Source organism: Natrix helvetica, assembly GCF_964273705.1.
Source record: "Natrix helvetica genome assembly, chromosome: Z".
NCBI classification, from domain to species: Eukaryota; Metazoa; Chordata; class Lepidosauria; order Squamata; family Natricidae; genus Natrix; species Natrix helvetica.
In genome coordinates this window covers 138,090,874-138,111,159 of record NC_138554.1, presented here as the reverse complement: position 1 = coordinate 138,111,159, position 20,286 = coordinate 138,090,874, and the positions used below count along the sequence as shown (strand labels likewise).

At 42.1% G+C, this 20,286-nt stretch overlaps 1 protein-coding gene across 2 annotated transcripts in view; it reads right to left on the bottom strand.

The window, feature by feature from the left end:
- Positions 1-20,286, bottom strand: part of LOC309401182 (vasoactive intestinal polypeptide receptor-like) — a 71,674-nt gene that overhangs the window by 32,887 nt on the left and 18,501 nt on the right. The window contains exon 1 of one of the 2 annotated variants that reach the window (XM_081970239.1): positions 4,195-4,291. The exons of the other annotated variant lie outside the window; for it this stretch is intronic. Coding sequence (XP_081826365.1) covers positions 4,195-4,230 — 36 coding nt within the window. The 5' untranslated portion in view covers positions 4,231-4,291. Of the gene's footprint in view, positions 1-4,194; positions 4,292-20,286 lie in introns of those variants that run through there. 2 annotated transcript variants of the gene reach the window in all.

Here is a 20,286-nt window from a genome sequence, read left to right as displayed (position 1 = left end):
CTTCCTTCCTTCCTTCCTTCCTTCCTTCCTTCCTTCCTCCTCTCCCTTCCCTCCCCTTGTCCTGCCTGCCTGCCTCCCTCCCTGATATTAGAACATCTGAATACTGATAGGATTGCAAAAATATTCAAAAGGGGATGTCTGTAAAAGTTTGTTCTCTATTTTTAAATTTATATAACAGAATAACCCGAGTTGAAAAAAAGAACAGAGTTGGAAGGGACCTTGGAGGTCTTCTAGTCCGACCCCCTGCTTAGGCAGGAGACACTATACCACTTCAGACAAATGGCAGTCCAGTCTCTTCTTGAAAACCTCCAGTGATGAAGCACCCACAACCTCTGAAGGCAAATTGTTTCACTGATTAATTATGCTCAGTGTTAGGAACTTTCTCTGCAATTTAGGTTGGTTCTCTCCTTAATATGTTTCCATCCGTTGCTTCTAATGTCCTACCCTCAGGTGCTTTGGAGAATAGCTTGACTCCCTCTTCTTTGGGGCAGCCCCTGAGATATTAAGACTAAACCTACCCAATTCCAGCAATTGTTTTCATATGTTTTAGTCTTTTATTTATGTTTAAATCTCTTATTCTGATATTCTTCACAGTACTTATAAGTAAATCTCCCTCCCTCCCTCTCTCTCTCTCTTTCTCTCTCTCTCTCATTACATCACCGTACTCTTTTGTTTATAATACAAAGAGTATTTCATTAGGGCCTCTGAATTTTGGAAGCGTGCTGAACTCTTTTCTTTGTAGCCCATCCAATCATCTTGCTCTAGGGGAATTTCTACAGGTAGTCCTTGATTTACGACCACAATTGAGCCCAAAGTTTTTGTGGCTAAGTGAACCACTTGCTAAGTGAACTTTGCCCCCTATCATGAACTTCCTTGCCACAGCTCTTAAGCGAATCACTGCAGTGGTTAAGTTAATAACACAGTTGTTAAGTGAATCCGGCTTCCCCCACTGACTTTGCTGGTGAGAAGGTCTGAAAAGTTCATCCTATGACCCTGGGACACTGCGACCGTCATAAATACGAGTCAGTTGCCAAGCATCTGAATTTTGATCCACGTGACCCATGGGGGGGGGGGGGGGAAGGTGTGCTTCAATGGTCATAAGTGTGAAAAATGGTCCTCAGTCAGTTTTTTCAGTGCTGTTCTAACTTCAAACGGTCACTAAATGAACTCTTGTTAGTCGAGGACTATTTGCATAGAAGTCAGATTAAACCCGTCCTTTCCTTGCATGTTTTTAGTGTCTATTTTAGTTTTATTCCTCTGAGCTATTTATACTTTTTTCGACTGAACTGAAATAACTCGTATGTTTTTAAATACTGCATTTGCGTTTTCGGTCTCTATTTCTTTGATCTTTCCACCCTGAATTCCTTCTCATTTTTAACCGCTGGGTTTCTCATCAAGAAATGCTGGACTTGGGTGCCCATCATCCACTGCACCAGGGGTGGGTTTCTTCCAGCATTACCGCCGGTTGGGGGGCGCACGATTTTGCATGTGTGCATGCACAGTTGCCTATAAATAGATCTGCGCATGGGCGGAACATTTAAAAAGGGGGGAAAAAGATGTCGCGGCGACCGGGGAAATGGGTTGGGGGGGGCGTAGGAAGCATGCTGTCACTACCGATTTAGAGACCCAGTCGCCATTTCTACTAGCAGTTCCACCGAACCGGTACTGCTGGAGTGATGGGAACGGATTTGAGCATCTTCCCTGCCCCCCCATCAAGTCTTTTATTTTATATTATGTACGCATACCAATGTGTGAATGGTGTGATACCTGGGTATCATACATTTTGATAACAAGTAGATGTATTGTTATTCATAGTTATTACATTTCATTTTCATTATTTCATATCGTTTACACATACCTTTTACTACCACCTTTCGTTTGTTTGTTTGTTTGATTTATTGGATTTATATGCCGACCTTCTCCCAAAGGACTCAGGGCGGAGTACAGCATTAAAAAACACATATTACAAAAGTTAAAAGGACATTAGATAAGTATCCAAAAAAACAAACCCAATTAATAGGACAATAACATTTTAAAAATGAGATAAAATTAACAGGCCAGGCCAGCTTGTTGGAAAAGCCAACTTTTTAGGGCGCGTCGGAAGGACCGGAGGTCAGGGATTATGCGAAGCTCCGGGGGCAGCTCATTCCAGAGGGAAGGCGCTCCCACAGAGAAGGCTCTCCCCCTGGGGGTCACCAGCCGACACTGTTTGGCCGACGGCATCCTGAGGAGGCCAACTCTGTGGGATCGCACTGGACGGTGGGAGGCTACTGGTGGTAGTAGGTGGTCTCGCAGGTACCCTGGGCCTAAGCCATGGAGCGCTTTAAAGGTCATAATTAATACCTTGAATCGCACCCGGAAAACAACCGGCAACCAGTGCAGGCCGCCTAAAAGGGGTGTAACATGGGAGCACCTAGGTACCCCCATGACAACCCGCGCGGCCGCATTCTGGACCAGCTGAAGCCTCCGGGTGCTCTTCAAGGGCAGCCCCATGTAGAGAGCATTGCAGTAGTCCAGGCGAGAAAGGACGAGGGCATGAGTGACTGTGCACAGAGCATCCCGATCCAGGAAGGGGCGCAACTGACGTACCAGGCGAACCTGGTAAAAGGCTCCCCTGGTCACGGCCGTCAGGTGATCTTCGAAACTAAGCCACGTGTCCAGGAGGACTCCCAGATTGCGGGCCCTCTCTGAGGGGGCTAAAATTTCTCCCCCTATCATCAAAGATGGAACAAGATGCACAAATCGGGATGACGGAAACCACAGCCACTCAGTCTTGGAGGGATTGAGCTTGAGCCTGTTCCTCCCCATCCAGATCCGCACAGCCTCCAGGCATCGGGACATCACGTCGAGGGCACACACACACCAGGGGTGAAATGTTACTGGTTCGGGCCATTTCACCTGAACCGGTAGTAAAAAATGCTTTAAAAAGTTTTTTAAAAGGTTCCAGCGATCAGCTGTGCAACAATCAGCTGTGCCTGATTGTCTGTGAGGTTCCTGCTTGTTGCAAAGGCCATTTTGTATGAAGTCCAGCTGCTTTTACGTTGTGTATGAGTAGTTGTGCAGCCATTCCACCCCCAGTCACATGACCAAGCCACGCCCACCCATGACCACCAAGCCACACCCACCTGGTCACATGAGCACCAAGCCACACCATTCATGACCACCAAGCCACGCCCAAAGAAAACTTTTGAATTTCACCACTGATATATATATACTATTATTCCCCTCTTAGTTCTCTCTATTTTAACTTTTTGCCCCCAAATCACTATAATATTGAAAGACGTTTCTTTTCTATTTTCCATCTTTCACCTGTTTTATTATTCCTTATTTAGCTCTTCGCATCTGTTTATGTTCAAATGTCATCCTTCATTCTTTCATTATCCAATGTACACTTGTAGTATCAATCACAATAATTTAAACATTTAAAGTATATCTATTCATGTTCCTTCCAGTCACCCAATCTGTGTGATTCTACTACTAATGCACATGTTTACATTAAAATATATTCTTTCATCATCTAATCACCCATTGTTTAATTTTATCATTTCACTGCTGGTCATATTTTTATGCATTTTAAAGATCTGAGCATCTTAAAAGGCTCTTAAAAGGATCAGTTGAAAGGCTATTCCCTGACTTACAACAACCTACTTAGTGACTGCTCAAAGTTAGAACGGCACTGGAAAAAAATAATGTATGATTATCTTTCACACTTACGACCGTTGTGGCCAATGAAGTGTTGCAAATCAAGGATTATGTGTATTTGCAGAGAAGATTGGGGAAAAAACCCTGCTAACATCCTTGAACATTCTTTCCCTGGAGACTTTGCTGAAGGAAGCCTAGCATGATTGGACTTGTAGTCCAAAATATCTAGTGCACATCCTCTTGGGGAAAATTGCTTTGGATTAACGATCCTTTTGCCCATTGATATGAGGTGGGTTCCCTGTCTGATTCAACCGAAGAAAATCCATTCAATTGGTCATTTAACAACTGTTCAGAGTTTCAAATTATAATCCCAATGCAGTTATGTTATATAAAAGCAAAGATCCATGACTGTTTTTCCCCCCAGTGTCTTGCCTAAATCCCAAAAGTTAAAAGTCTCTGGTTTCGGCTGCACTTTAACTTTTAAAACCTCCAGAATTAATGTATGTAAAGTCCCCCAGCTGGCTTTCAGCCTAAGGCAGGATTAGAACTCACCGTCTCCTGCTGATTGTCCCAAAGCCATCCAGCCATCTTTCAGGCAGGATTAGAACTCCCTGCCTCTTGGGGACTGTCCTAAGGTCACCCAGCTACCTTCCGTGCCTAATGCAGGACTAAAACTCACAGTCTCCTGGTGAGCTTACTTGACCTTCTAGCAAACTCAACAATGAAAAACAGGCATCCCAGCTGCGATGTGTCACTCTTCACTCCGTCTTTAGAAAATATTGCACAAGGCATTAATAAATAAAAAAGTCATAGTTATTTCTGACTCCAGTTTTACTCCTGGAAAAGCTTTTAAAACCACCCAATACTTGGACAGCTGGGCATCCATACAAGCCACAAAGAGTACATTAAAAAGGTCAAACCTCCTATGACAGCCAACATCTGAACAAGCAATTAAGGTTTGCGGAAACCACATTTCAAAAAAAGAAGAAGAAACAAACCAAAAACACACACAAAAAAACCCCCCTTTCGTTAGGACATCCATAAACACAACACTAAAATCAACATTATAAACACAGTGGTTTAAAAAGTGACAGATCCCAAATGTTGAAATGCGATTCTCAGGGGAGGCATTGTACACACGCAGCACTAATGTAACAATAAAAAAAGATTTTGCTTCCTTGGCACACCCAAATAAGCACACAAGTAGACACATGCACATCACCCCTGCTCCACCTGATGGGATGCGTAGAGGAAGGGGGAAAAAAAACACATGGAGTCCTTGACTTACGACCCAAACTGACACCCTCCCTCCCCAAATTTCCATTGCAAAATGAGACAGTTGTTGGGGGAGCTTTGCCCTATTTTTCCAGCTTTCTTGTCCCTGTTTTTAAGCAAATCGCTGCAGTTGTTACGTTTAGCCACATGGTTGTTAAGTGAATCTAGCTACCCCATGGCCTTCGTTTGTCAGAAGGTCGCAAATGGGGACACTGCGGCCATCTTAAACATGAATCACTATCTGACCCTTAGAATGTTGATCTAAGGACACTGCAAGTGTGAAAAACAGTCATAAGTCATTTGTTTTTCAGTGTCATTGAAACTTCAAACGGTCACTAAACGAAGAATTGTAAGTTGAGGACTGTATTTTGAAACTTAAAAGATTGGAGGTTTCAATCCTAGACTGGAAGCGTATTGTTCCAGTCCCTCTAAAAATATTTGGACTTTTTCTCTGTTATTGTTTCATAATTCCATTTAAAAAAAAACACATCCATTTTTCTTCTGGACTTTCACTAGATGAAAATGATTTTTTAAACACAGCTCCTCCAAATAAACACAGCAATTAGTCAGAAATCCAAAAAAGTTTCTCAAAAGATTCTTCTCCGAGAATTTGCAATCAAGCCGAGTTTTCAGAAACAGGAAAGCATTTAGATGCATCAATCAATGTCTTTGAGGGAGGGAGTTTTGATTTGAGAAAAAATAAATATATTGACAAGAAAATTTATGGCTGATTTGTTTCGCAACCCGAGTTTCGTAAACAGGTTTAAGTTTGCGCTGCTAAAATCTATGTACTGTTCCTAAGAGATCCCCAAGCAGATTACAAAATAGATTTTCATAATTCTTTATCCTGTTCTTAGGCACAAACAGAGGTGAGGCCGGCTCAGCTAATTTTCCAGCAAGAGAATAATGTAAATTTCTCAGCCACATCGTTGGCATCCGTTTTGTTTCGCTATTTTAAAAAAAGATTTAAGTGAAATTATTCTCTGCGAAAGGCACTTTTCTGAAGTCTCCCTTTTCTTCCTGCATTTTAAATCAAGCAAAGGAGCTTGCAGATTGGGTCCAAAAAGGAAATGCAGTCAAAACCCACATCTTGACTCTTTTGAACCTCCCAAATGTCAAATCTGAAGATTTGGGAAGAAGAAAAAAACAGTATTTAAAAATGTAAATAATTGAAAAACAGGAGTGCTTTTTTTTCTTCTTCTTCCAAGATATTGAATTTTGGGTCCTGAAGTCCACCCTGGCTGGGGGATTCTGGGAGTTGAAGTCCATCCCTCTTAAAGCATTCTGAGTGAAGGATTCTGGGAGATGACGTTCACCCCTCTTAAAGCATTCTGAGTGAAGGATTCTGGGAGATGAAATCCACCCCTCTTAAAGCATTCTGAGTGAAGGGTTCTGGGAGATGAAGTTTACCCCTCTTAAAGTGTAATAGCTGGGGAATTCTGAATCTAGACATCTTAAAATCCATTTGCTGGGGAATTCTGGGAGTTGAAATCCATTCATCTTAAAGCATGCTGGAGTTCAGATACACTCTCCTACCTAGAGGAAAATCTGGACTTTGCTGTGCTCAAAGATTACAAGTTAAATCTTAAATCAGAATTGTCTGCTGGTGGGTGGGTTAGCCTTACAGCTCATCTCGCTTTGGCAGAAGCCAATCAGTATCCAATGGAGTTTGATTTAACAAACCTGTTTCTCTTTGGTGCCCGCATTTCATTTTCTTGCAGCGAAATCGCCAGATTAAGGCAGATTCTGTTGCTCTTCCTCCTTATTTATTTTTCATGCACTTTTTTTTCCCTCTGAGTCTTTGACGAAACTGTCAGACTTTTGTGGCAAAGCAATGATGGCAAAGGAGGTTCTTGGCCTAACACCCCCCAGTTCTGGGATCAGAGACTTATCTAGTGCAGGGGAAAAATCCCCTAATTTTCCAGCAACGTTGGAGTCAGAAATACAGGTAGCCCTCAACTTACAACCAGAATAAAAATTCAATTGCTAAGTGTGACGGTTGTTAAGTGAATTCCATCCCATTTTACGACCTTTCTTGCCACAGATATTAAGTATAACAGTATAACAGAAGAGTTGGAAGGGACCTTGGAGGTCTTCTAGTCCAACCCCGCCTAGGCAAGTGGTTCTACTGATTAATTGTTCTCACTGTCAGGAAGTTTCTCCTCAGTTCTAGGTTGCTTCTCTCCTTGATTAGTTTCCACCCATTGCTTCTTGTCCTGCCCTCAGGTGCTTTGGAGAATAGCTTGACTCCCTCTTCTTTGTGGCAATCCCTGAGATATTGAAAGACTGCTATCATGTCTCCCCTATTCCTTCTTTCTATTAAACTAGACATACCCAGTTCCTGCAACCGTTCCTCATATGTTTTAGTCTCCAGTCCCCTAATCATCTTTGTTGCTCTTCTCTGCACTCTTTCTAGAGTCTCCACATCTTTTCTACGACCAAAACTGAATGCAGGATTCCAAGTGTGGCCTTACCAAGGCATTATAAAGTGGTATTAACACTTCACGTGATCTTGATTCTATCCCTCTGTTTATGCAGCCTAGAACTGTGTTGGCTTTTTTGGCAGCTGCTGCACATGGCTGGCTCCTATTTAAATGGTTGTCCACTAGGACTAGGAATAATAATGCAATTGTTATGCACGTATACATTTAAAAGGAGGATATGTGTAAAATTATTAATATGAAACAGGGCTCCTGGAATGTGACTATTAATACCATCAATATTAAAGTGAGTCCACTCAGATGCTAAAATACACCATATGAGAGATAGAGCCACATTTGTACAACAACAGGGAGATGAAGTGGAGAGAGGAGTAGAGAAGAGTAGAAGGGAGGAAGGGAGAGGAAAGGAGGGGACGAGAGAAAGAAGAAAGGGGACAGGAGAGAGGGAAGCAAAGGTAAGGAAAAGAGTAGAAGAGAGAGAAGGAGAGGAAAGAGGAGAAAGGAGAAGGAAGAGGGAAGGAGAGGAGAGAAAGGAGAGGAGGCATGGTAGAAGAAAGTAGCAAAGGAAAGGAGGAGGTAGAGAGGGGGAGAGAAGGAGAGGAGGGAGGGTTGTTGTAGAACTAGGTATTACATGGTGTATGGAAAGCAGAAGAGCAAATGAGAGTTGTTGTTGGTAGATGATGAGAGGAACTGATATAATATTGGATAAAATAATAACAGTGTTTGTTAAGATGTAATGGTATATTTGTGGATATTTATATGAAAATATTTTTTTTTCAAAAAAGATGACTACCTCCAGTCCAGTCGGCTAGTCAACTGATGATCTTAGAGCATTTTAGAGTTTCTCTTTTATTTATTTATTTATATATATATATATTAAATTTTTTTTATTTTAAAAGTTTTACAAGGAAAAAGGGGTTAAGAGGTTATAGAACATTTTGACAGCTACATCGTGCGGGGGGGGAGAAGCCCCCCCGGGTCTCGCAACTTTTACAAAAAAGAAAAATAGAAAGCTATGAACATTTACATAGATATTAGCAGTTTTAGGTTTAACACAAAATCATCAGTATGTTTCAATCATTTTACTTTTTATCACTTCCTTGGAAGTACATTGTAACAACATTTGCAACAGTGTTTCAATTCACTTTTGTGATCTGAGTCTTCTTGTTGTCGCATCCTCCCCACCCCGTCCACTGACAGAGCCTCAGCCCCTCCCTGCTTTGTTTCTTGTGTAACATCCCCCATGTCACCTAAGAGAGCACTGTGTTTTTTCGTGAAAGCCTCTGCTTCCCCAACTGTGTTAATTCTAATTCTACTGCTCTCCCAAAAAAATCAACATACCTTCTGGTAACAACCACCTAAACCAAACCCCGTTATACACGACCAATCCGCTCACACAGGGAGGGACTCCTCCTGGTGCCGTCCGCTAGGCAATGCCAGCGGGCGACACCTAGGAGTAGGTCCTTCTCTGTGATGGGCCCAACCCTCTGGAATGACCTCCCCCCCGACATCAGAATCACCACCGACCTCCGCTCCTTCCGTCAAAAATTAAAGACTCACCTGTTTCAATCAGCTGGCCTGGCACTCTCTTAGTTTTGCCTCCCGGGGATATATTTTAATCGGGTTTGGGTATTTTAATTGGGGATGTTTTTTAGGGTTTCCATAGTATATTTATTTCTTGTACAGTCTTATCTCCTCCATCTAAATGTTTAGTATTTAATTGTTTTATATTATTGTATTTTATCTGCATTTTATCTGACTGTACACCGCCCCGAGTCCCTTTTTGGGAGAGGGGGCGGTTTAGAAATCCAAAGAAATAATAAATAATAATAATAAATAATTGTATAATTTTTTTGCTAAGAAGGAATATTTCCTTCTCTTATCTCTTACTTTCTTTGGGATCTGCTTAAGAATGGTTATTTCTTTTAATGATCCTCCCCTTTGAACTCCTAGAACTTCATCTCTTGTGCTTTTTCTAAGAAATTTAACATGAACTTCCCTTGGAACATTGTGTGTTCTTGCATAGGCTGAATTAACCTATAAATCAGGTCAATATCCCACCCAAGCTGTTGTTTATCTCTGTTAATATATTCTGCTAAACATTGTGGTCATAATCTCCTTAACATCTTTGTTTTCAACTTCTGGCAAGTTTTGGAACCTAAGGAAAAAAGACATCCTTTCAAATTCCGTTTTTATCACATGATTCTCAAATTCTACATTCCCCCTTTGGATTGTCTCCAGGTCGTCTCTCATCCCAACCGCACCCTCCTCCAGTACACCTATCTTCTGCTCATTCTGTGTGGTTTGTTGTTGTGTCTCTCTGAGCTGATCATTTAAGTCCTGCAGTTGTTTTTTCATTTCGTCCTGTCCCTTTAAGAGGGCTTGAAGCATCTGCTGAGTAGACAAATCCTTTGAACTCTCTTCAGGGGCTTTAGGTTGTAAAAAAGATCCCAGTTGTGACTGGTGAGCAATGGACGTAGAAGATGTCGGGGCCGATGAGGCCTTTCCAGGCGGTAATTTCTTAGGACCCATCATGAAGCTCGGAGATAGTTATTGTTCTATACAGAGAAATGGTGTCTGTGGTAAAGCACAGCTGGTAGAGACCACCAAACAGGCAGATCCAAAGGAGAATAAGTCGTTTAATACAAGACCAGAGCAGATAGGTGGAGCAAGATATTCGAAATCCAGGCAAAAACTTATTTGAAGAGGCTCCTGGAGGTCTCTGGGGTGGAAATTAGTTCAAGGCAGCAAAGTTTTTCAAGGGAGGAGTCTCATGCACAAAGACAAAGAAGAAAGAGGAAGTGGGCCATCTTGGCTCAGCCAGTACCGGTGGTCAGGAAACAACAAAATCAGGATTCCCATGCATAGTTTAGAGAAGAATCAGTTCAGCCATCCTTTCTCTAGCAGTTGTAGACAAAAAAGAGAAAAAAAGAGATTCCCCCCCCCCGCATTCATTAAGGGAAGTGAAAGAATTTTAAACTTTCTCTCTCTCCCTTGCAAGGGAGAGATTTTCCAAGTGCCGCTTTTCCAAGGGGGTCCCAGCAAGCTGCCCCTACAGCAGGGCGCCCCTCCAAGGCACCCTGCGCTCCCCCTAGGATTCAGGGGAGCCCACCGAAGCAGTGAGAAGGCGGACGCACACATCCGTCGCTTTCGGCCGCCGGAAGTCGTCTCAGAGCATTTTAGAGTTTCTCAATTGTGGGGTAAAAATGTATGAATTTAAAAATCCTAAACTAAAGCAATTTGGTGGGGGAGGGGTCTTTTCTGCTATGGAACCAATTTTGTTTTGTTTATTTTGTTGTACAATGACAATAAAGGCTATACTACTACGAATGCGTCTTGCGGACACATCCTTCGCCTCCAAAACTCAACTGGAACCAACCCTACTGATTTTCCATCACTTCCTTAAAACTCGCTGACCTGGAGATCCCATGGGAATAGGTCTTTTTTTTTAAAAAAAAGATTGGATCTTTTTAATCCTAACTTTATTATTTTTATAAGTAACTAGCCGATAACGCATTGGGTATTTATTTATAGGGGGGAAATGTCTGGACTAAACATAATTTCTAATGTTGGATTTTCCCCCTTACCAGAGGGAGCCCCCTGGTGGAGGTACTGTGAGGCCGTTACCATGGCAACTCCACTGCGCTGCATTGTAGAAGCCATTTTACGGCAGTATGGTAGAATCCATTTTAAGGCACAACAGGCTGCATTTTAACAGAACACACACACACACACACACACACACACACACACACACAGAGAGGGGTGTTATGGTGTCTTATGCCGCAGTGTTTTTCTCCAGAGAGTAAGTCATCTGGGTACCAAGTTTGGTTGAAATTGTTCGAGGCGTTCCAGATTTATGCTGGAACACACACACACACACACACAGAGCCATTTACATACATACATACATACATACATACATACATACATACATACATACGGGGGGGGGGAGACTACATAATATTCATTCTTCCTCCTATTTTCCTCTGTGAGGCAGGTTGGGCTGAGAGAAACTGATTAGCCTAAAATCACCCAGCTGGCTTTCATGCCTAAAGCAGGACTAGAACTCACCATCTCCTGGCTTCTAGCCTAGCGCCTTAACCACTAGCCCAAACAGCTTGTCCTACAGAGTGGCTATATTCTACGGAAGACATTAAAGGCCAGCTCCCATGGCTTCACTTATATTTATGTTTTTAATTAGTTAAAGACTTTAAAACTATTTAACATTGTTTTGCTTTTTATTGTATACTATCCCAGAGTGATATTTGTAGCTGCATAAGAGCGGCTATTCAAATGTGACACAAACACACAAATAAAACCTCTTTCATCGCAAGAAACAGATGGTTTCTGGATGGTTTGGGCAGGCCCAATAAAACTTTTGAGTTCCCTAGGATTGGTGTCTGCCCCTCCCAAAAGAAAAGGTAAAACTAAAAGGTAAAGGTTCCCCTTGCACATATGTACTAGTCGTTCCTGACTCTGGGGGGCAGTGCTCATCTCCGTTTCAAAGCTGAAGAACCAGTGCTGTCCAAAGACATATCTCTGGTCATGTGGCTGGCAGGACTAAACACCGAAGGTGCACAGAACACTGTTACCTTCCCACCAAAGGTGGTTCCTATTTTTCTACTTGCATTTTTTACGTGCTTTTGAACTGCTACGTTGGCAGAAGCTGGGACAAGTAACCGGAGCTCACTCCGTTATGCGGCGCTAGAGATTCGAACCGCTGAACTGCCAACCTTTCTGATCAACAAGCTCAATGTCTTAGCCACTGAGCCACCATGTTCGTAAGACTACATTGAAGGAATCTTGCTGGTCTCATAATCTTTTTAAAATTTCTTTCCCTGTTACAATACAATACAATACAATAGTAGAGTTGGAAGGGACCTTGGAGGTCTTCTAGTCCAACCCCCTGCCTTCTAGTCCAACCCCCTGCCTGTTGCTTAAGTGAGACATTTGTTGAGTGAGCTTCACCACATTTTACAAATTTTCTTGCCACGGTTGTTAAGTGAATCACTGCAGTTATTAAGTTAATAACACCGTTGTTGACTGAATCTGGCTTCCCCCATTGACTTTGCTTGTCAGTGGCTGACATTGTGACAGTCATAAATACAAACTCGTTGCCAAGAGTCTGAATTTGGATTACGGGACCAACAGTCTGCAACAGTCACAATTGTGAAACGTAGTCATAAGTCACTTTTTTCATTGCTGTTGTAACTTTGAATGGTCACTAAATGAACTGTTGTAAGTCGAGGACTAAAGGTCTTAATTTTCTTATCCCAAACCTGAAAATCATCCATCTTCCTGCAGCCCCTTTTTCAAGCTTTTCCTATATTTTTGTCAAGTTTTAGAAACCATTGGGGCCTCGTTCCAGTGGGACTGCACCATGGCCTGGAACTGGCTGACCAGCTCAGCCCACTGAGCCTCCAGGTGCTGGTACCTGGCCTTGCACTCCTGCAGGTCTTCCCTCTGCTTGGAAAGCCTATGCTCCTAGTCCTCAGTGAGGTGCTTCTGCTGAGCCTCCTTCTCAGCCAGATCCAATTTGAACTGAGCTATTCTGCCAACTCTTTCTCCTGGTGGCTGCTTAGCTCCAGCAACTGATTCCTCTTGGGGCCCTAAGGAGCCCAGGTGGGGTGGAGAGGAGTCGTTGGGAGGGGAAGGGTGAGTAGAGGCCAGCAAGGCGTCCATCGATGTGAGTGACATCAATTTGGCCACGCCCACCCAGTCACATGACCACCTAGCCACGCCCACCCAGTCGATCATTAGGCAGATCATATTAGTGGTCCGCAGGATTTAAAATTATGAATTTAGTGGTCCCTGAGGTCTGAAAGGTTGGGGACCCCTGCTGTAAACCAACCACTTTTCCTCAGCCAAAGTTTGGTCCAAGATTATGGGACTCCTTGCCACTTGATTTCCACATATCCCTTTTATTGCATCACCTGAATAATATTTTCAGCTGCAGGCGATTGTGTGCAGTTACTCCTCCAATTACAACAGTTTGTTGAATGATTATCCGAAGTTACAAATATCATTGAAAAAAGTGACGCTCAGCAACTGACCCATATTTATGACGGTTGCGATGTCACGGCGTCATGTAATTCCATTTTGCCACCTCCTGAAGAAGCAAAATCCATGGGGAAGCTACATTCACTTAACAACTGGGTTATTAATTTAACAGCTGCAGTGGTTCACTTCACAACCGTGGGCATACAATGGGCAAAACTCGCTTAACCGTCTCTCTTAGCGACCGAACTTTTGAGCTCAGTTGTGATCATAAATTGAGGACTACCTGTATTATTAACTCTCCCTGACCTTTGATTAAAGTTTTAATGCTGCCGTGCTATTTTTAAATGTTTACGGCATTGCTTTTGTTCATGGCAGTGCTGGTCATTTGGTCTACTTGGAAGGTAAGTTTTTTTAAAAAATTTAAATTATCAAGGGATTTCCCCCCCTTGAACTGAGCCACGTTCATCAGAAATCGCATGCTGATTTTGCAATTCAATGGAATAAATTGAAACGCCCTTTGGAAAAAAATATTCAAAGGCTGCCCTCCCCACCCCCGCTAAAAATGGTCACCGGTCCAGCTGCATTATGGAGGTAGCCTTTGCCTTAATTCAATAAATGAAATAAAGACAAACGGATCTTGGAGTCCTAGTGGAGAACCATTTAAAGAGGAGCCAGCCGTGTGCAGCAGCTGCCAAAAAAGCCAACACAGTTCTAGGCTGCATCAACAGAGGGATAGAATCAAGATCACGTGAAGGGTTAATACCACTTTACAACGCCTTGGTAAGGCCACACTTGGAATCCTGCATTCAGTTTTGGTTGCCACAATGTAGAAAAGATGTGGAGATTCTAGAAAGAGTTCAGAGAAGAGGAACAAAGATGATTAGGGGACTGGAGACTAAAACATATGAAGAAGAACGGTTGCAGGAACTCGGTATGTCTAGTTTAATGAAAAGAAGGACTAGGGGAGACATGATAGCAGTCTTCCAATATCTCAGGGGTTGCCACAAAGAGGAGGGTGTCAAACTATTCTCCAAGGCACCTGAGGGTAGAACAAGAAGCAATGGGTGGAAACTAATCCAGGAGAGAAGCAACTTAGAACTGAGGAGAAACTTCCTGACAGTTAGAACAATTAATTAGTGGAACAGAAGTTGCCTCCAGAAGTTGTGAATGCCCCAACACTGGAAGTCTTTAAGAAGATGTTGGATAGCCATTTGTCTGAAACGGTATGGGGTTTCCTGCCTAGGCAGGGGGTTGGACTAGAAGACCTCCAAGGTCCTTTCCAACTCTACTATTGTATTGTATTGATTTCTCTGTACTGTCCATCCTTAAAAGTGCAAATTGCTTGTTATAATTTCCGACGTTGAGTTTGCTTTTTGGACTTTCAAGTTCACCTTGAATATTATTTTTCCTTCTCTGCTTTCTTTTTCTTTTTAAAGGAGCTTATAAGCAGAATAAAAGGGACAAGGTGGCTAAGATGCTGAGCTTATCAATCAGAAAGGTCGGCAGTTCAGTGGTTCGAATCCCTAGCGCCGCGTAACGGAGTGAGCTCCCATTACTTGTCCCAGCTTCTGCCAACCTAGCAGTTCGAAAGCAGGTAAAAAGAAAATGCAAGTAGAAAAATAGGAACCACCTTTGGTGGGAAGGGAACAGCGTTCTGTGCGCCTTTGGCGTTTAGTCATGTCGGCCACATGACCATGGAGACGTCTTCGGACAGCGCTGGCTCTTCGGCTTTGAAACAGATGAGCACCGCCCCCTAGAGTCAGGAACGACTGGCACATATGTGCGAGGGGAACCTTTGTCTTTACCTATAATCTGCACACATTTGTGCGTATTGAATTTTCCTACGATTCTGATTTATGTGGGTGTGGTGCTCCCTTTCCCTGTCACATCCAAAAAGATTGGGTTTAGTGAATATCTCTTTTTCTTTTTTAAAAAAATCAAGCTGTTTTCTTCCGTTTGGGATTTGTGGATATGATGTTTTTGGACTCCTTCGGGAAATGGGGATAATTTCATAATGATTTCCTTTGGGAAGCAAAGTGGAGATAATTTCAACATTTATTTTCTAGAGATTTGAGATGAGATAAGTTTGTGCAATCTTTGCCCTTAGCTGTATGTCAGTAAGTTGGATAAACATTGTGTTTTTAAAATTATTATTATTATCTTCATGGGAAGCCTTTGGTTCTTTCCCATCCTGGGAGGTTTCCTTGCAGACATTTCATGACCCAGCGAAGTAACACTATCAGTATTCGAAGGGAGAGGGGTTTACTCTCAATTTATATGCAAGTGGCAAGCTGTATTGGTGTGAATGTTCTTAGTGGTTTCTTGATTGTTGTTTAATGCTTGTTTGTTTGTCTGGGGTTAATACAAGATTAATTGGGTTTCACTCCTATGAAGTGGGAGGAGGAGGAGGAGGAGTCCTTGGTGATCTCTGGTGGTTTTCTTGCAGACGTTTTATGATCCAACTAGGGAACACCATCAGTACTAGAAGGGAGTTTGGCTTGCAGAGAGGAGGAGGAAGAGGAGGACTGTGGGATCCTTTACGCTCTCTGAGCTTGGTTTTCTTGCAGACATTTCATGACCCAACTAGGGAACACAATCAGTGTTGCAAAGGATTGGGGTTTGCAAGGAGGAGAAGGAGGAGGAGGAGGAAGAGGAGGACTGTAGGGTGCATGGCGCTTTGAGTTTGGGGGTTTTCTTGCAGACGTTTCATGATCCAACTAGGGAATATCATCAGTGCTACAGGGGGGATAGGGAGAGGAGGAGGAGGAGGAGGAGGGGGAGTGGGGAAGAGGGGCAGGGGGAGGAGAACGACTGTGGGCTCCTTGGTGTTCTTTGACCTGGTGCTTTTGTTGCAGACGTTTCATGACCCAGCTAGGCAACATCATCAGTCATTTGAATTAGAAAGCAAGCGATTCTGTTCAAATGCCTTTACTGGACTACTAACAAAGAAAGAGCAAGTAGCTTCCTCTCTTATGATCTATGTGCTTCTTTATTGGTCCATTAAAAGGAATTTATTGATGTTATCAAATCTTTTTGGAATCTGGAAGCCATAAATCATTGTGTTGCCTACATTCATCATTGAAGGAAAAGCTCACATTTATTTCACTTGCGGCGAAAGTAAATTTGAACCATTTCCCCCTCCCCCTTAAGCTCACAAACACTCATCCCATCCCCCACCCACCCAAAATTGATCCACAGACACCTGGGACTCCACCCTTTCGTCTCCTTTTCTATCTTTTCTTTTCCTCTTTTTCCTTCCTTCTCCTCCTCTTCCTCTATCCTTCCCTTTTCTCCCCCTCTCCTCCTTTTCCTCCTCTTCCTCCTCTTTCTGTTTTCTCTTCCATTCTTCCTCCTCCTCCTCTTTTCTTCTTGCTTCTTCCCCTCTTCTCCTCCACTATTCTCTCCTCTCCCTTTTCTTCCTCCTTCTACCTTTTCCCCTCATTTCCCCTTTTCCCCCTCCTTCTCCTTCCCTCGCCCCCTTCTCTTCCATCTCCTCTCTTTTCTCTTCCTCTTCTTCCTCCCTCCCTATTTTCTCCTCCCTTCACTTTTCTCTTCTTTCTTCAACCTCTTGTTGCCCCTTCCTTCTTTCATCCTCCTCTTTTCTTCCTACCTCCTTCCTCTTCTTTTCCTCTTTTTTCTCTTTTCCTCATTCTCTTCCTCTTCTTTCCCTGCCCTCCTCTTCCCTTCTCCTCCTTCTTTCTCTTCTTCCCTTCTTCTCCTTTTCTCTTCTTCTCCCCTTTTCCTCCTTCCCTTCTGCTCCTCCTTCTCTGACTCTTCATCCCTTCTTCTCCTTCTCTTCCTTGCCCTCTCTTTTCGCTTCCAATTTTTCCCTTTTGTCCTCCTTCTCCATCTTCTTCTCATCTTTATCCCCTCCTCCTCCTCCTCCTCCTCTCCCCATTCTTTCCCTCTTCCTATCCTCCCCACCTCCTCCTGCTCTTTTCTCCCACTTTCTCCTCCTCCTCCTCTTCTTTTCTCTTTTCCTCTTCCTTCCCACCTCCCCACTCCTTGGAGATCCAAGATGGCTAACAACCAGATGCTATCAACCCTTTGCCTCCAAATACCATCACCAAAATCATTATAAACCAGTTGAGACTCACACCCTCCTCCCAGCAGCTGGCTAAAGGGGAAAGTTTTGACCCCAGTCCTATAAGCAAGAATTTGGAGGCCAAGGCATCTCCTGAGAGAGAGAGACTCTCTCCCTCTGGGTCTTCTAGTCTGACTCCCTAGGACAGGGGTGGACAATTAACTTTCCCAATGGGCCCCATGAGAAACTGGACTGTTGCAGAAGGCCAAGAGAATAGCCTGAACTTAATTAATTTCATCACTTTATAAAAAGCAGTAAATTATCTAGCTTTGATTAGCTGCAACCGGTAAGAACACACATGATAATTACTGGATTTACGGTACGTAAATTGAATATATATATATATATATATATATATATATATATTTGTGTGTGTGTGTGTGTGTGTGTGTGTGTGTGTGTGTGTAGCAATTGCTTTCAAAAAACAACAACCAAAAAACCAATGGAGCTACACAGGAGGTCCTCAACTTATGAACACAATTCTGCCCAACTGTTCTGTTGCTAAGCAACAGTTGCTCAGTGAACTTTGGACCATCTTACAATACAATACAATAGCAGAGTTGGAAGGGACCTGGGAGGTCTTCTAGTCCAACCCCCTGCCTAGGCAGGAAACCCTATACCGTTTCAGACAGATGGCTATCCAACATCTTCTTAAAGACTTCCAGTGTTGGGGCATTCACAACTTCTGGAGGCAACTTCTGTTCCACTGATTAATTGTTCTAATTGTCAGGAAGTTTCTCCTCAGTTCTAGGTTGCTTCTCTCCTTGATTAGTTTCCACCCATTGCTTCTTGTCCTGCCCTCAGGTGCCTTGGAGAATAGCTTGACTCCCTCTTCTTTGGGGCAACCCCTGAGATATTACAACCTTTCTTGACACAGTGGTTAAGTGAATAACGGCAGTGGTTAGTAAACCGTTGTTAAGTGAATCTGGAATCCCCATTTACTTCTCAGAAGGTCATAAAAACATATCACATGACCCAGGCGTGGGTTACTACCATGGACCCGAACCAGTTCTCCGGGCAGAACCATTGGTGCTGCCATCTTGTTTTTCTTCACTTCTGTGCATGCGCAGAACAATTTTTATTGCACTGTGCATATGCGCATGTAGTGCGCCCACGAGCAAACCGGCAGTAGTACCTTCCATAAACCCCCCCCAGGGACATCGCTACCATCATAAACAGGAGTCAATTGTCAATAATTCTGATCATGTGACCGTGGGGATGCTGCAACGGTCATTAAATGTGAAAAATGGTCATAAGACACTTTTTTCAATGCCGTTATAACTTTGAATGGTCAATAAATGTAGGATTGTAAATTGAGGACTACCTGTAACAGAATAACGGAGCAACAACAGAATAACAGAGTTGGAAGGGACGTTGGAGGTCTTCTAGTCCAACCCTCTGTTCAAGCAGGAAACCCTACACCACTTCAGACAAATTCCAATCACTGAAATCCTCCACCCACAATAGAATATCAGAATAACAACAGAGTAACAGAATAACAAACAGAACTACAGTATAACAGAAGAGTTGGAAGGGACCATGGAGGTCTTCTAGTCCAACCCCCTGCTCAAGCAGGAGACCCTGTGCCATTCCACACAAGTTGTCTGTCTAATCTCTCTAGTCAACAAAGAGGATTAGGGGACTGGAGGCTGAAACATATGAAGAACAGTTGCAGGAACTAGGTATGTCTAGCTTAAGAGAAAGACTAGGGGAAACATGATAGCAGTCTTCCAATATCTCAGGGGTCGCCACAAAGAAGAGGGAGTCAAACTATTGTCCAAAGCACTTGAGGGTAGAACAAGAAGCAATGGGTGGAAACTAATCAAGGAGAGAAGCAACTTAGAACTGAGGAGAAATTTCCTGACAGTTAGAACAATTAATCAGTGGAACAACCTGCCACCAGAAGTGTAGATGCCCCAACACTGGAAGTTTTTCAGAAGATGCTGGATATCCATTTGTCTGAAGTAGTGTAGGGTTTCCTGCCTAAACAGGGGGTTGGACTAGAAGACCTTCAAGGTCCCTTCCAACTCTGTTATTCTATTCTATTCTATTCTATTCTATTCTATTCTATTCTATTCTATTCTATTCTATTCTATTCTATTCTATTCTATTCTATTCTATTCTATTCTATTTATTATTCTATTCTATTATATTCCATTCCAATCTATTTTAATCTTATTCTATTCTATTCTATTCTATTCTATTCTATTTTATTTCCTATATTTATTATTCTATTCTATTTTCTGTATTTATTATTCTATTCTATTCTATTCTATTCTATTCTATTCTATTCTAATTCTCTATATTTATTATTCCATTCCTATTCTATTTCATTCCATTCCAATCTATTCTAATCTTATTCTATTCTATTCCTATTTTCTATATTTATTATTCTATTCTATTCTCTATATTTATTATTCTATTCTAATTCTCATTCTATTGTTATTCTATTCTTATTCTATTCAATTAAATTCTAATTTAATTCTATTCTATTTTCTATATTTATTATTCTATTCTATTCTATTCTATTCTCTATATTTATTATTCTATTCTATTCTAATTCTCTATATTTATTATTCTATTCCATTTCATTCTATTCTTTCCTATATTTATTATTCCATTCTATTCTAATTTTCATTCTATTCTTATTCCATTCTTTTCAATTCAATTCAATTTAATTCTAATTTAATTCTATTCTATTTTCTATATTTATTATTCTATTCTATTCTCTATATTTATTATTCTATTCTATTCTATTCTAATTCTCTGTATTTATTATTCTATTCTATTCCATTCTATTCTATTTTCTATAGTTATTATTCTATTCTATTCTCTATATTT